The following is a 16710-nucleotide window of genomic DNA, read 5'->3' on the forward strand; positions in this document are numbered from 1 at the left end:
ATTTAACTACAAACACCCATCCATGGTCCGCCTAACTAAAGTTAAAGTTATATTTTATAATTTTCTATGATTAACGGGACTTTATCAATGTAATAAAAATGAAAATGTAACATATTATTAGAAATATATGGAATTAATTAGTCTTAGCTCACTAACACTTACTTAAAAGTTTGTCACACAAAGGCACAACTCCAAATTGGACCACAGTCGCGGGGAGCGGATTCGACAAATATCGGCATGTCTCTGATTCAGCCCTTCTAGCGGGAAGATAGACGAAAGTATGGAAGGGGCACAAAATGTAGAACTCTTTTATCTGATCATTGTTTTCGATTTCTGTGAAAGCCATCTTGTAGAACTGACGAAAATATGCCTCTCTAGTACAAAAAGTAAAAAACCAAAAATTTTGAGTTGTGTCCCTATATTATTAAGGGTGCGATAATTATATGAGTATTCTTAATTTACTACCAAACGTTGCATATAAACCATAAATATGGTTAACGTAAGTTTTAGACGGTATTACTTGCAACGTAGGCAACCTAAAAATAAAATACAAACAGATTAATGTTCATGCGCATAATATTATTGTTTGTACTATATTTTGAAAATCGAACCGCGTTCTCAGAGCCCCGATTACGGTAACTTTTAACGTCAACAATCCAGACACGCTTCTCGATTCTGCGATATGATTGGTCAAAACAGCTGACTTACGCTGTTGAACGACCAATCGTATCGCAGAATCGAGAAGCGTGTCTGGATTGTTGACGTTAAAAGTTACCGTAATCGGGGCTCTGGTCGAGTCCCGTACGCGAACCACCAAGCTACACGACCGTGTTGTCGCTACACAAATAGCTGAGCGTAGGTTCTAAGCAGAAGATCAACGATAGATTTAGTTATATTCATTTAAATTCCATTACTGAAAAACAAAATGTATGATTACTTACTAGGTTACCATAGTCCTTCTTAGTCGTTTGTACTTTCATTAAAAAGAAAAGGCACTGTTCTACCAAATTTTCTATCAACTAAAAATATTATCTGAAAACTTTTAAAATAGGCCTACTACGAGTTGTACAAATAATATGATAAAGCTATATTATTTATTAATAAGTTGCTGGAAACCTGTACAACGTACATAAATGGTCCGCAAACTGTACAAATAAGTGAGTTAGGAAGTTAGATTCAATGACTTTTAAAAATAAATTCCACATCTTAGACTTAGTAGAGTACCTAATTACCCTTTTTCTGTGATGCGGATTTCGGCACGCGTGCGGATTTGGTCCGCAATGCGGGCTGCGCCCATTTATTTTAAACATGGTTTTCCTATTACGCGGGCTACACGCACGCGGATAGAAAAAAGGCACTTATAGACACAATGCATACCAACTAACCGGTTGAAAGAATATCTATAAAAAAAACATTTTTTGTTTTTCGAATCTTTCTTTTTATTAGTTACCTAAATAAATGCTTTCAAAATACAATGTAAATCGAGATCAAGAAAATAAATTGTAACTGTAATAATAGTTTGTCTATAATACAACCTTACTTGATTGATACAAATTGCGAGTAAATGATTAAAACTGAAAAGCATAAAATATTTACATAGCAAAATATTTTCACAAATCAAGGGTCTTTTAAGTTCATTTTAATAGTAAAAAATATCCTTAACTTTACTAAGAATTTATATTAAAACATGCCCTTTATAAGGGTCATTCCACAAAAATATGTCAACTCTTAGTCCGCGCCACATTTCACATGAAATATTTGCTAATATTTTATTCCAAAATTGTTAAATAACAGCTCGCAATGTGCTTTATTCATCACCCATTTATATTTTTTGAAACTATTTTTAAAACATCTTAAATTCCTTTTGAATGACCCAAAACGTCATTCCCTAGGTATGTCCGTACTCCAAAAGTTTATGTTTTGGGACCCACATTTATAAAAACATCAACTTTATCCTTTGTTTTAATTAACGAATAATCTATTTAAATGTATCCCAGATAGCAAGCGAACTTGCTGCAAACATGATTTTTATTTGAAATTAGATTGTCACGTCAAATATGACAAATCAAGTTTGTGGCAATATTGCTGTAAGCTTTTTGATTTAGGTATGATGTTTCAAGGCTTTTTTAATTTTGAAGCAAGTTTGCATTTTGCGCTATGTTTCAAAGATGAAGTATCAAGTTTGTTTTTTGTTTGTTACAAACTTGCGTTAAACTGTCATACGCATGGAGCAAATAATCAGTGTTGCCAGAAGGTTACTTTTGTAACCTTTTAGGTTACTTTTGAACTGCATTGGTTACACTAATGAAAAGGTTACTTTTAGGTGATTTTTCAGAAATTGTAGAATTAACTTTTACAGGTTATTCATTAAAAATATTAATAGTGACAATTTAAAAATTATGTCATAAACTGCATTTAAACATGAATTTGATTTATTATTTGTTAAAGACAATGAGTTTTAGCAAATGTTTTTTTGATAATAAAACGCAAATCCATGAAACGGTTTTATACGACCGGTCACTTTTCGGTCTTCATGGAATGGTCAAAATTTCGAATTTAGGTAAACATGAACCATCCATGAACAACCTTACACAATCGCTCCGCACCCCCCCCCCCCCCGTATGAAGGTTACTTTTTATTCAAAAAGGTTACATTTTTTTATATTTCTGGTAATTTCTGACAAGACCCGACTGGCAACACTGCAAATAATCACTAGTGGTCATACGCCAACGTCACTCGCCCGAAGCCATAAAAAAGAAAACAAAAACTTCCGGTTCCGGAAGAAAAAACAGCCAAGTGTTTTGCACTTTTGCAGCATACTCTCTTCTAATCTGTGTTTTGCAGTGTACAAAATCAGTGGTAGAACGTAGAACCTACAAGTTTTTTTGTTTTGCACGGTGTTTTATTTAATAAACGCTTCTGTTGTGCGAATTGGACGCGTGACGTGCTGAAGATTAAAGGTTAGTTCATTTATTTTTACTTTTACAAACAGAATTAATGATAATATGTAGTTCATATCTATCCCTTAAACCTTATTTACCTACTTTCAAACCCAGGCAACGTGTTCCAAGTGTTCCTAACCCTAAATAGTTCCTGCATGTTCGATCCTGTTTAGTTATGCATATTACTCAATATCTATTTCTAATTATCTATGTGTAACAGAAAGGTGTTATTGTAAGTTGTAAATGTACATCGTGGACCCTGTCTTGCACTGCAATTGGAAAATAATACATAAATAGAACGTCTAAAATTAACAAATATCCTCAAATAAAATAAATTAATTGCTGTACAGTGACTGACATTGATGGAAAAGTCATAGTTTTTCCTTTCAATAATTATCATGTTGCTATGAAAATGCTACACTCATAGCACTTCAAAATTGTAAATGTAAATATAAAATACCCCCTAAACATCCTATCCACCTTATCATGTACTTTTATCCTACCTCGTTTAATTCTTAAAATTGTTAGTTATGTCTTAGCAAAGGTAACATAAATTTCCTCCTACATACCTATCTATTATTATATAATATAATTATAATTAATAGTGTTATTTGGTTTCAGACTTTGCATAATGGAATCAAAAAAATTTTTTTTGGTTACATTTTTAGATGAAGATGATGCTCCTGGCATAGTTTCATCAAAGTGGTTAAGATACCAACACTTGTTATTACCCTAATGTATGCACTGAAGAAATCAAAAACAAACTTGAAGAAGATGCCTGCACCTGAAGCAACATGGTCACAATATCAAATAAAAATACTTAAAAGTTATGGTAAAATAATTTTCTTTATTTTTGTATTGCTAAGTTATAACTAGATTCTACTATTGTGAGACTTTTTTATTTATTTCAGAAACTTATGGCGAAGCACGATTACATTTAAAAAAAGCGGAAGAAACCTGAAATTTGGACTCAGACGAAGCAGAAAATGATGTTACAAATGAAGTGACAGTGGACATAATGTCTGCTGTAAATTACCCAGTCACCTCCGGTTCTAAAGAGGCCAAGCAAACACAACTCAAAGCTGTTAACTGCCAATCAGGTAACAGGTTTTTATAACATGCAATGAGCTTCTCTCGTCAAAGATGCAATGCGACAAAATTTCATATTTTCACTTGTTTTAGTTATGACTTTTCCATGTTTTTTTATTTGTTACAGAGTGCATTACAAACAAGCAATATGCTATACAGCAGAGTCATATGATTCAGATTGTGTCAGACCTAGCTAACCAAATGGCTGAAATCAATAGAAAATTGGATTTACCGTTAGCTAGGTCCGAAGAAACATTTTCACCAACAGATGACAATGCAGGTCTTTCAGAACTTTTGGCAAGTCTACCAGTAAAGATATTGCAAGTTTTAATAATTTCGATGACCATTTAAAAATAAACAAGAATACAGGCAATAGTATGTATAAATTAAATACTTAAACACAGGGCAAATTTTATTATTCTATGAAAACATTCTAATGCTACTTTAATTAAATTTCAGATGTCATTTTTGTCTGGTATTGGCGGCAGAAATGTAAAAAGCCTTACGACTAATATGTTGAGACGAATAATTCTAGATGATGTAGCCGAGTTGTATTCGTTAACTGGGAAACAGATGAAAAATTCGAATAAAAAGTCATTTATGAGTACAGAAACCTATAAATTAATCTTTCGTAAGTACCTTTATTTTATTACAAACTTATACAGGGTGTAAATGAATTCATAGGCAACCTTGCAGGGGGTGGCTCAGACCATCATTATGAACTTTTCCTATGACCAATTTTTCCTGTTTTCATACAAAAACTGATCACGAAAATAAAGTTGTTCATAATGATGGTCTGAGCTTCCCCCTGCAAGGTTGCCAATGAATTCATTAAGATACACCTGTATATCTCTCAATATACCTACTACTATTATTTTCTGAATCATTCGTGTTTGTTAGTGTTAATTATTTCTATTTTATTTTTCAGAAATATGTAGAAAAATCAACGAAGATGTAACTGAAGACAGTCTAAAAGAAATTATAAGTGATTGGCTAAATCAAGCTATAGTTAGACTTTCAAGAAGGTAAGATTTAATTTATTTACATTAGATGTATTTTATTTTACACTAGCGACCCGCCCCGGCTTCACACGGGTACATGTATTATACATATCGTCAGTGGAAAGGAAAAAGGACTAAAGCGCCAAAACCGTACTTGTGGGAAATGAGGATCAAAGTTTTTTTTTTACGAAAAAAATTCGTATCTCTTTTGATATTAATGTTAAACAGTTCTTTTAAAATGCAATCGTGTTCTTGATTTTTTGCCTATATTTTAATGAAAACACCAGGTTTGTAGCTCTTTTAGATCGTAAAATAGGTGTCGCTTTAGAAAAAGAGTTATGAAAATTCATTAAATGTTAGTCAGGGTAAAACTGCTAACCTCCATTTATAATCAAATATCCAGCAACCAATAAGTGCTAAATAGTTTGAACAACCTTTTTGATAAAAGAGAAAAAATACTTAGTGAGATACAGCTTAATAAGTAAGTCGAAGATAAATTACTAAACTACAAAATAAGATAGTCGCATGCGCCAGCGAAAAAATGCGTAAAAGCGATATTATCCATGGAGCTTACATGAATATTTGCTTACTTACGCAGACCCTATAGAACGAATATAAGCAAATGTTACTAAACTCTTACTACATTAAACGTTTTAAGCAAAAGTAATGCTTATAGATTGAATAGGTATTATGTTTTATGACAAAAAATGCTTAATTTATCCTAACATCATGCATAATTTGATTGTCATTACTTCTAACCGGGTACGGGAGTGGTAGGTAATTACTATATTTTGAATTATAGTGAACAAACATAGGGACACTTAACAATTTTAATGACCACCACTAACCACTGGTGGGAACCTTTGGTGGGATGGACATGGTGGGTGGTGACTTACGCGGCCACCACCATGTCCATCCCACCAAAAAAGCCAAACCACACACTGATAGTCTCATCGACGGACTCGAGCATAACCGGCGACAATGTCATAAGACCGTCAGAACCACTTTTGACTTCAAAATCAAAGGTCTAAAGGTGGAAAAGGATGACAATCTAAAGGCCCAAAAAAAGAAACTACAATGCTATGGATGGAAGTGTCGTCCATTCTCTACAAACGCTTGTTCGAGGCGGGGGCCGTCCACATAGGTCTGGAGATAAGACCGGTAGAAGACCCCACTAGTGAAATGCGCCAAATGCCTCTGCTTTGGACATACAAAAGCCCTATGCAAAGAGGAAGAGGAACTGCAGAGGAACTTACTCATGGATAAACTGTCCAGCCTGAAAATAAGGCACACCACAATCGTGGAAAAAATGCGAGGGCGAGAACTGACACATCCAACATCCACCACTACATGGCATTCAGTGATAAAGTGATGAATGCCCAGAAAAACAAAAGTAGGACTACTTACTTAGCGCTTTCCAGAACAGCATACTGCTAAGAACACCCTAAACATGCAGAGTTCAAATCTCCTAAAAGACCGTGTCCGTGGTCTTTTGGGAGATTTGATTTGATTTGTGAAAGCTCAACATCATCTGAGCTAACCTGAGACGCTCCAAGCAAGCCACTGCCGAACTGCTGCAAGCAGCCGAGGACAAGGACATAACCTTAGCACTCAATCGGCAGAAACCAGTCACTCAGTCTTCGGTGACCGATTGAGTCATTCACGACCCCTAACTGGTCACGGAGACGGAGGCCGCGGTAACACTGGAGGCAGGCAGGCTAAAACTAGGAATTGTGTCCGTGTATTATGAGGGAGACAATCCAATTGAGCTTTAGATATAACGCACAAAGCGGTATGAAAAAGCTAAACACCCAAAACATCATTATAGGGGGAGACGTGAACGCCTAGAACCAATGGTGGGGCAGCGTTTCCGAAAGCTTAGGTGAAGCTTACAGTTTCTTCTTTCAAAAAATATCGACAGGGCAGATTGCGCACAAGCAAAGTGGATGTGTCAGCGTGCAGTAAGCCACTACTGGGTAGGATTAAAGAGAAAGTGGACAGAACGCTAGTCACTTCAGACCACAACGCCATAACCTATTCTCTCTGTCTGGGTGAAAGTGCGGCAACAAGAATACGCACAGAAGACCAGCGAGGCGCAAACAAAGAGTTGGAATGAGTTCTGCTCGACACACGAGAGAGAAAACATGTGGGATGGAATCTATGGAGTCATCGGGAAAGCTCCAGAGACAAGAGGACATGCTCCTGAATGGTTTTAACGGCAAGACTGGGCAGAGTGCCCAGAATAATCGGCTGATCCAGATGATTCCGTGACAATAGATAAACCACACCACACGCGTCTCCGACAACTGATAGAGAGCGAAACTTTAGAAGAGCAAACAGCAAACGATCCCCTTTTTACCGAGGCAGGAGTGGAGGCCGTGCTTAACGTGCAAAATCTAAAGAAAGCCCCGGGACCGGATGATTTCCCGCCGATATTTATGTACCAGAGCTATTCGTAGCGAAAGGGAGATATTCATGGAAATTGCAAACAAATGCCTATCTATAGCGTATTTCCCCAAACAATGCAAGACGGCTCACTTCATCCTCAAGAAGCCAGGGAAAGACTTATCTTGCCATTAGTTTGGGAACTTTTCTTGATAGAGCAGCATTTATACTGCAGGCAGGCCAATTAGACGGCGCGGCGCCCATACAATAGTGTTTGTTACCCTTTTTTCTTGGCTTGTGGATCTGAGACGTGGTCGCTTATATAGGCCTCATAAGAAGGCTCAAGGTCGCCCAAAGAGCGATGGAGCGTGCTATGCTCGGAGTTTCCCTGCGTGATCGAATCAGAAATGAGGAGATCCGCAGGGGAACCAAAGTGACTGACATAGCCAGCAGAATCGCTAAAATCTAGTGGCAGTGGGCGGGGCACATAGCTTGCAGAGCTGATGGCTGCAGGGGTAGAAAATTTCTGGAAAAAGAGTAGCAACCACGAGCCGGAAGACGTGGTGTGGGCAGGCCTCCCACTAGGTGGACCGACGATCTGGAGGTGGTGGTTGCAGGAGGTACCTGGATGCGAGCGCGGGCCCGGTCTTTGTGAAAATCCTTGGGGGAGGCCTGGCCTTGGGGGATCCAGCAGTGGATATCGTTCGGGCTGAAACGAACGAACACTTTTTTTCAATGACTGAGTGCATTGAATCCACCGGCATAAATGTGTGCCCAGGGAGCAAATTATTTATTTGGATAGTTGCAACATTCTTGCATCTTTGCAGGCACTTGTGAGTGACCCGAGTGCGTAGTGTGTGCTTATAGTCACAAGTGTGTTTGAGATGTCTTTGTTAATAATACTTAACTACTATAGTTTTTGCTTTGATTAATGCTCTCATTTTCGCTAAAATACTTTAAAGCTTATTAAAAAAAGGCTACTTTTTGCTAAAGCGCCAAAATTAATCGAATCTTGTTCACTTACTTTTGCTTACACGCCAAATCATTTTGAACTACAACCATGAATAACTACTAATATACCAACGAACTATAAAACTCAAAAAGCTCGAATTGCTAAAGTAACAAGTCATTCGAGTTCTTAAATAACAAAAAAATACTTAATGTTGTGAAAGCAAAAATATTTTGCCAGCAAAAAAACCCTTACGCGACACTTGTTGCAAAAACACTGAAAACACGTCGTTTTAGCAGCGACGAGGGCGGTGATTTTAGAAATACTTAAAATTTTCAGAGTGCTAAAGCGCCAAAAAAGTCATCGGATTGAGTTGAAACCTAGATAGATCGACGCAGAAAAAAAAATCCTATCCAACAATGTATATAACTCATTTTGGCCAAAATGGCGCTTTAGTCCTTTTTCCTTTCCACTGACGATATGTATAAAACAAAGTTGCTGTCGCTGTCTGTTCCTATATACATATGCTTAAATCTTTAAAACTATGCAACGGATTTTGATGCGGTTTTCAACAATAGTTAGAGGGATTTATGAGAAAGGTTATATAATAGAACCCCATACGAATCCGGGGCGGGTCGCTAGTTATACATATATTACATTATTATTACACAAGGGACAGACAGACAGCGACTTTCTTTTATACTATGTACCTAGTGATTTACAAATTTTAGATGTGCTCCTTTCAGAATTTTAACTAATAACCCCTTACCCTTATAGTAGTTTTTAAGGATTACTATAAATATATTTATTTCAGACATAGTTCATAATTTTGTTAGTAGTACAGAAACTTATACAATTAAATGTAAAATAATGTCTTAACCTGTGGTAAATATACTTGTTTCTTTTTGTTTCAGAGCAGAAACACAAAATAAAGAAAAAAACCAATAGCGGCGACCATGAAACCGATTTTTTCTCATTTAAAGTAAGATAAGATAAAAGTATAAATAATAAAAAAATATATGTTATGTTTGTTGTTTTATTTAATGTCAAACATGCATATTCATTGCAAGTTTGTTAAGGCAAACTTACATATTATTTATACAGGGTGTTAGGTAAATGGGTATATGAGCCGACACTAGCCCATGTTAACATGGGCATATAAATGGTATGGTGAAGTCAGAAATTTGATGTCATCATTTTATTTTTTTACATTTTCATACAAAATAAATTTTATAAAATCCGATTTGTATGAAAATTAAAATAATTAAAATGAAGATATCAATTTTCTGACTTCACCATACCATTTATATGCTCATGTTAACATGGGCTAGTGTCGGCTCATATACCCATTTACCTAACACCCTGTAGAAGCAGACATAATGCAAGTTTGTTAAGGCAAACTTACATATAATTTATAGAAGCAGACATAATGCAAGTTTGTTAAGGCAAACTTACATATAATTTATAGAAGCAGACATAATGCAAGTTTGTTAAGGCAAACTTGCATATACTTTATAGAAACACATTAATGCAAGTTTGTCGCTCGGAAACTAGAAAGTTTGATTTAAACTTGCCTCAAGTTTATATACTTGCCATGGCAAATTTGAAACAAAGCTTCATTTTTGATACATCAAACTTACTGCAAGTCAGATTCAAGTTTAAATTGTTATCTGGGATATTACACCAAATTCTATTAATATTTTGCGGTTTCAATAAACAATAATTTGATTTTCTTTAGTTGAAAAAGAGTCTACAGCTTTTAGCGTCATTCCCTCGCCACGCACTGATTTTATAATTTTGCGCTTTAATATGTATTTAGATTGAATGACATTTAGTTGAGTTTAAAGTACGATACGAAGTTATCCTCAGACCATACTGTCTTTGCGGTAGCCGTTTTTTGAATTAGTGCAAACGTGCTAGTTGTTGCGGAAACATGTGTTAATCCAGTTACTTCGTCAGTCCCTAGTTGAGTAGCTTTATTGATTACAATAAGAAATTGTATATAATTTAATTAGTATTTACGTGTGGTTTTTTGGCTATTTTCGGCACATCGTATTAAGCATCTTATAATATAAAGTTAATCTGCATTTGTGTTAAGTTTTACTCCAAATCGTCAGTCCCTAGAGCGTCAGGCCCTAGCTTTAAACGGCACTTGGGACTAAATTACTAGTTAGGGAATGATGTTTTTTATATGGTGATAATAACAAAACAACTACATTGTGTATATTAACTTATCTATAAATGTTAAGGTTATAAGTTTTATACTTTATTAGAAGGCATATAGGAGTAATGTAGTATGAAAAAATTGAAAATTATAATTTCTCCTAAAATAAAGCATAAAGTGACTGGCCCTTTTAGACATAACATAATTAATTAATAAACTATAATTTACACTAATAAAGTATTCAAAAGCATCTTAAAAAAGTTACGGACAAAATGACGTCGAAAATATACAGATTTTTATGGAATGACCCATAAAAGGGTTAGGTATCAATCCACTATAAGTGAGTATTAACATCTGATTCTGCTGTTTTGTAAGCATTGATTTGTGCGATTGTATCGAACAATGGTAAATATTTTGTTTCTGGAGTAAAAGAAGTCGCAAACGCCGATAGAACTGATGTTACTGCAAAAAGTATCGTGGGCAACGCTGTAAATTGTGCAGTCTGAAAGAAACATGTATGTTATGTTAATCATTTATAAACAGGGCGGTTTTAACAGCTCATAAAAAGTATCTGAATTGGACTTAATTAATTCAATAGAACGACAAACCATTCCATAACTAACCGAACAAAATGATTGTAAAGTAGGTACATAAAATAGGTATGTGATTACATAGGATTTTTTATCATATTCGTACCTATTACAAAATTTAGTTAATAGGGCTAATCGCCTCCCAAGTCAGATACGTCTGCCAGTTTTTTGCTCGAAAAATCTTAGACAGGTACTAATTTTGCTTTTTGGACCATACCTACATTTGATTCGGGAAAAGTAATAAAAACATCATCTGTTCGTTTAAATATAATTAATTACCAATAATGGTGTGAGTGGTGCCAACATGCCACCCACCCTTGCTACTGTGTTTCCGAATCCGAACAAAGACCCACGGACGCTTGTAGGAAATAATTCCATGGCATAGGTGTAGATAGAAGTGAAGCAAATCACTACACCGAGCTTACCAATTAAAAATAAAAGCACTTTGAGCCAAATTATATCTGAAAATAAATAGTTTATTGATTTTTTCATAATAAAAATATTTGAATATTATTTATTCAAGGCAGAATAAATAAATCTTACGTTCAGGGGTGTAGGTTTGTGCAATCAAAAATACTGCGCAAGTTAAATAGCCACACTGCAAAGTGATTCTTCGACCAAACTTATTCAAACAATAGAATGCTATCAGATCTCCAGGGAACGACGTCACTGACGCCAATATAAAGTTCACATATTTATCCCCTGGCAAATAAATGGCATTAACCACTAAGCCGTAGTATAAGAAACTCGATGTGAAAAAGCAAATGGCAGTAACAACCAGCCTTGTCACTATTGCTTTTGATCCAATTATATCTTTAAAACTCTCCTTCTCTTTTTGTAGCTCTACATTGAACTTCGATCTCATGTCTTCGTCGCTCATCACATTAATTTCATCATCAGAAATATTAACTTTATTCATTCTTGCTATTAACTTGAACGTAGATTTTGCTTCACCCATTTTACCACGAATCATTTGCCACCTGGTACTTTCTTTCAATATAAATATGTAGCTTATATAAAGAACCATAGGTGAATATATGGCTAACATAACGTGCTTCCAGTATTTGAAACCCATGGATATTGCTGCAAATACTACTTCTCCTAAATACACAGCATATGAAAACAGTACCCCAGCTGTAACTCTTTTTGATTCTCCTCCAATTTCAATCACTGAAACAAAACTTATATTAATCATTATGCAAATCCACTGTCTGTGGATTTCTCTATTTATGCGAATTATTGAAAATTATCCTCACATAAAATTACCCCAACATTATAAAGTCCCGACGCTATAAATGACTCCAAGAACTCTATTGCTAAATAAACATTAAAATTTGTAGCGAAAATTTTAAACACTCCAACGAATCCACCGAAAGAGCAGAAAATCATTGCAGGCTTTCTCCCAACCCTGAAACAAAAAATACTCCGCTGTTGAATGTAGGTAAGTGCGCAGATACGCAGGTACTTAAATATTTACTTAATTTACATAATTCTCCTGAACTCCTAGATATACTTGGTGACTATCTATATTAGAAGTAGAGCGAACTCAACTCACTCTAGCAATGAGTTGGGGGATCAATAGACTTACAATAAATGTATCAACAAACCTGTAATTTGTCATTAACCTAATGACAAATAACTACATCAAAATGTAAGCAAACGCAAGTCATAAAGTTGTGAACAGCTGAACAAACACAATCTGATTAAACGCCTTAATATTTCGACCGAATTGGATAGGTCAATATACCTACACAGCAATAACATTATTATTTAAACAATTTTATTTTAGTATAAATGATTAATACTTTAATGAAAAGCGATGATAGCCCAACGGTTAGTGTTGAACTGACGAAATTGAGTTCCGAGGAACGCAGGTTCGAGTCGATTGATAACTACAAACAAATACTTTTATAATTATAATTAGGTATAAAAGAAAAAAATATTATTAACCCTCCTAGCGCTGCCCCTAGGAATTGTGCCCAAAAGTCAGTCATAGCATTCGCTGTCTGCGGTAACCGTTTGTCTTAGGTATTTGAGAGATATTTAAAAAGATCACCATACATTAGGCTCCAGGGTGCCACGGTTCACTTACTTATCCGAAATCCATCCAGTCGTCACCATCGACAACATCATTCCTGCATTATGTATAGTCCCGACCAATGTTGCTTTCCATGATTGACATGCAAGGTTAAACTGTAAAAAAAATTAAGATGCACCTAAGTAACGTCTAATACTAAGATTAACTTGCTCGTAAATCGACTCACTATACCTACTTACTTATTGAAAATTTTAGATTGCACATGCGTGCATTTTTCATTAGTTTACGTAGTACTCGTAGTGTACTATGGGGTTTCGGCCTTGTATTTAAAGTAAAATGAGTCTAACAGCAGGACATAATTTTAGGTGCTCTAACTTGGATAATACTAGATCATTTTTAAAACAATAATGGCAAATCATTATCGTCAAAAATAGAGTTTGCTTTCTAATTTGTGGAATCTTGCACAAAATTAACTTTTGCAAGAGCGTGTAGTTTTCAGTTAACAGCTTTTCATGCGACATTAAAATGAATTGGAAACCAAAACTTACGGCAGAAATGATTGAATTGTCGTTTTCATAAATCCATTGATCACATTTTGCGACGAAATTGAAAATTGATGTATTTTTACATATTTGATCAGATGTGTTGTAATCTGGGTAAAAAATTGGCCTTTCACATTGTGCATCCACATCTGTTGGCCACCATTCAGGCACCTGAATAGATGCGTTTCTATTTTCACATTCAGGTACAATGCATCTACGAATAAACACAAAATGTTATCATCATACCTAATAACTTTGTAAGCCGGGAAAGTTCACTTGCATATTCACATTAGAATGTTCCAGGCTTCAGCCAATGTAGTCAAGAGTAAACAACATTGTAAAGTAGCTCCTGTTAACGAGATTCAATAATCATTGGCCTGTTCAATTGATATAGATTTTGTTAGGCCAAGCCATACAAATAAGAACTCTCTGGCTGCTTAGAGCGACAATTTTATAAATTTTTATTGTTTTGTAGAATTTTCTTAGCACATGCAGTAGCGCCACACACAAAAGTAGTTAGATAGGCTCCTAGTTATATATTTAGGATCTTTAAGACGTAGGTAGGTAGGTTTAGCTATCACCTAAGTAGTAGGTAAAGAAAACTATACAAAGAAGGGTCTTATTAAGAAGTTTGTTGTTCCTAGTATGAAGAACGTTACATTTTGACTGCTAAAAGCACCTTTTTATTGACTGTGTATTCTTATAATATTGAAGAAAATAGAGCAAAATACATAAATACCAAACAAACTAGAATGTAAATATTATTAACATAAATACCATCAGTCGTCTCAGATTGACGTAGCAGCTCTATTAATTTTTTATCATACTGGTTATTTTCATATAAATAGGTGCTAATAACATATTAAGAAGACTTCCAGAAACTTCTATAGTAAAAATAATTGTTATTGTATTACTTAAACATTGAGAGAAGGTAATAGGTAATATTTAAACATACGTAAATAATTTACTTATTTACAATTTATTTATTATTAAACTAACATAATTATTATGTTAGTTTAATAATAAATAAATTGTAAATAAGTAAATTGTGTATTTAAATAACTTTGGTAAATCTTCACGTAAATGTATGTTTACTTTATACTTAAGTATCGTTCTCATTCGTGCATCGATTCAAACAACCAAGCCATTGTTGTTGAGTAATTAGATACGAAAACAGGACTCTGACTCTGTTTTAAATCATACATTTTTGCATTTTAATATTCTAACACTATGGTATTATTCTATACTAGCGGCCGCCCGCGACTTCGTACGCGTGGATCCCGTTTTACCACCTTCATCTATCTTACGCGGTTTAGATTTTTTCATACAAATGTTTTTTCCCGCTAACTCCCGTTCCCGTCGGAAGTTTGCAATATCCTGTTCTAACTAAGCTTTAAGTTTACTAAGGTACCTGCATGCCAAATTTCAAGCGTCTAACTTAAGCGGTTTAGGTTTTTCATACAAAAGGATTTTCCCGCTAATTCCTGTTCTCGTGGGAATTCTTAAGTATACTATAAACTGCCCAGGAGTATGAAGAATAATTGTACCAAGTTTCGTTAAAATCCGTCGAGTAGTTTTTGTTTCTATAAGGAACATACAGACGGACAGACAGACAGACAGACAGACAGACAGACAAAAATTTTACTGATTGCATTTTTGGCATCAGTAATTCAGTATCGTTCACTAATCACCCCCTGATAGTTGTTTTGAAAATATATTTCATGTACAGAATGACTTCTCTACAGATTTATTATAAGTATAGATGTGCCAGAATTAAAATTATTTTAAAGTATTAACTTATTTTTAAAAATGTTGTAAAACAATATATTTTTTACCAATTAAATACATAATCATCATTTATGACCCATTTTTAATATTTTACGTAGCATAAAAACTTTTCATAATACTTACCTGTATTCTGTATGCTCTGCTATAAAAACATAGTTAACGTGCATCATGGATACGGTGAAGAGTGGTAGACACAGCCAAAAGTATTGCACGAGTTGATATTTTCCGAACTTATCTAATCCTTTTACACTATCTTCTTGCACATCTTTCTTTGTTAACACTGTCATTTTATTTAAGAAATTAATTTGTTTGATACTGAGCAATTAACCGATACCGACGGCTGCAGCAGTAACACTAATAAACTCTCTGAATAGCGCTTTGATACAGCTCTATATAAATGGAATAAGTATCAATGGAATGTTAAAATAAGGATCCGATTATTGTCTTCATTTGATTGTTGATACTTACTATCGTGTAACAAGGGTTACATCGACTGAAACCATGACTGAACTGTCTCTCGTTTCCACATAATTTTACTTTGAAGTCAAAGTCAGGGTTACTCAAATAAGGGCCAGCGCGGTTGCAAGTGGCGCCAATATACCTCAACATATAAAAAATACGTCTAGGGTAGCCCTATGGGTATGAAAGGGGCACCAATGGCATTCAGGATCTGGTACCTTTAATAGACTGCCTATCACGAGAAAAATTCCAGCTTATGGTTTAGACAAGACAACAAAGGAAAGATCAATCGACACACAATGATTTTCGTGGAACCAGTTATATGAAATAGGTAATTACTACTCAGGCAAGCTTTTGATATTTCCTCGTGGTGATAGACAGCATTAAAATATCTATCAATAAAACCAAATTTAAAATTAAACGTGCTAAACATAAATATTTAAACACGCTGTGTAAGAAAGGTTCAGATCAGATGAGAAGGAATTCTTATTTATGTAAGCTGAATTTTATTAACCTACCGGTAATTTTTTTTACACTATTACATTAGTAAACAGAGTAGGTTTGTAATGCTCTGTAATATTAAGGATTCCTATTAAGGAAGTTTAAAAAATCTTTATTTTACTCATACAAAAAATTGTTTGACGTTCATTATTGCGTGAGTCTGATGCCTATGCTAGGTATTTCGTAATAATTATTATGTATTACATTAGGCTCTCACCACTTCAGGCCATTATGTATCTTCTCTTCTATTAGAGATCATTTT

General features: G+C 34.8%; 1 protein-coding gene and 1 long non-coding RNA gene across 3 annotated transcripts; one reads left to right on the forward strand and one right to left on the reverse strand.

Annotated features, from left to right (window-relative positions):
• The first annotated feature begins 2657 nt into the window (after positions 1 to 2657).
• Positions 2658 to 5070, forward strand: LOC135076288 (uncharacterized). 2 transcript variants are annotated; one of them, XR_010258233.1, is made up of 6 exons: positions 2658 to 2960; positions 3611 to 3774; positions 3854 to 4042; positions 4159 to 4406; positions 4491 to 4662; positions 4960 to 5070. It is a non-coding gene; the product is annotated as an uncharacterized LOC135076288 (long non-coding RNA). The 2 variants fall into 2 exon arrangements; XR_010258232.1 differs by having other exon boundaries at positions 2659 to 2960; positions 3564 to 3774.
• Positions 5071 to 10047: 4977 nt separating this feature from the next.
• Positions 10048 to 15866, reverse strand: LOC135076287 (organic cation transporter protein-like). Its single transcript, XM_063970770.1, has 7 exons — positions 15612 to 15866; positions 13707 to 13914; positions 13213 to 13313; positions 12377 to 12528; positions 11664 to 12290; positions 11400 to 11581; positions 10048 to 11032 (listed from the first exon to the last, which is right to left on the reverse strand). Exons 1-7 carry the CDS (start codon positions 15773 to 15775, stop codon positions 10865 to 10867), a joined length of 1602 nt encoding a protein of 533 aa, XP_063826840.1. The 5' UTR covers positions 15776 to 15866; the 3' UTR covers positions 10048 to 10864.
• Positions 15867 to 16710: the final 844 nt, after the last annotated feature.

The sequence above is a fragment of the Ostrinia nubilalis genome, chromosome 11 (genome assembly GCF_963855985.1).
Source record: "Ostrinia nubilalis chromosome 11, ilOstNubi1.1, whole genome shotgun sequence".
Taxonomy (NCBI): Eukaryota; Metazoa; Arthropoda; class Insecta; order Lepidoptera; family Crambidae; genus Ostrinia; species Ostrinia nubilalis.

Coding starts and splice junctions, on each gene's coding strand:
- LOC135076287 (XM_063970770.1), bottom strand. CDS start 15,775: ATGACAGTGTTAACAAAGAAAGATGTGCAAGAAGATAGTGTAAAAGGA. Junction 12,529..13,212: donor ACTGGATGGATTTCGGATAA/GTAAGTGAACCG, acceptor TTTTTGTTTCAG/GGTTGGGAGAAAGCCTGCAA. Junction 12,291..12,376: donor TAATGTTGGGGTAATTTTAT/GTGAGGATAATT, acceptor GTTTTGTTTCAG/TGATTGAAATTGGAGGAGAA.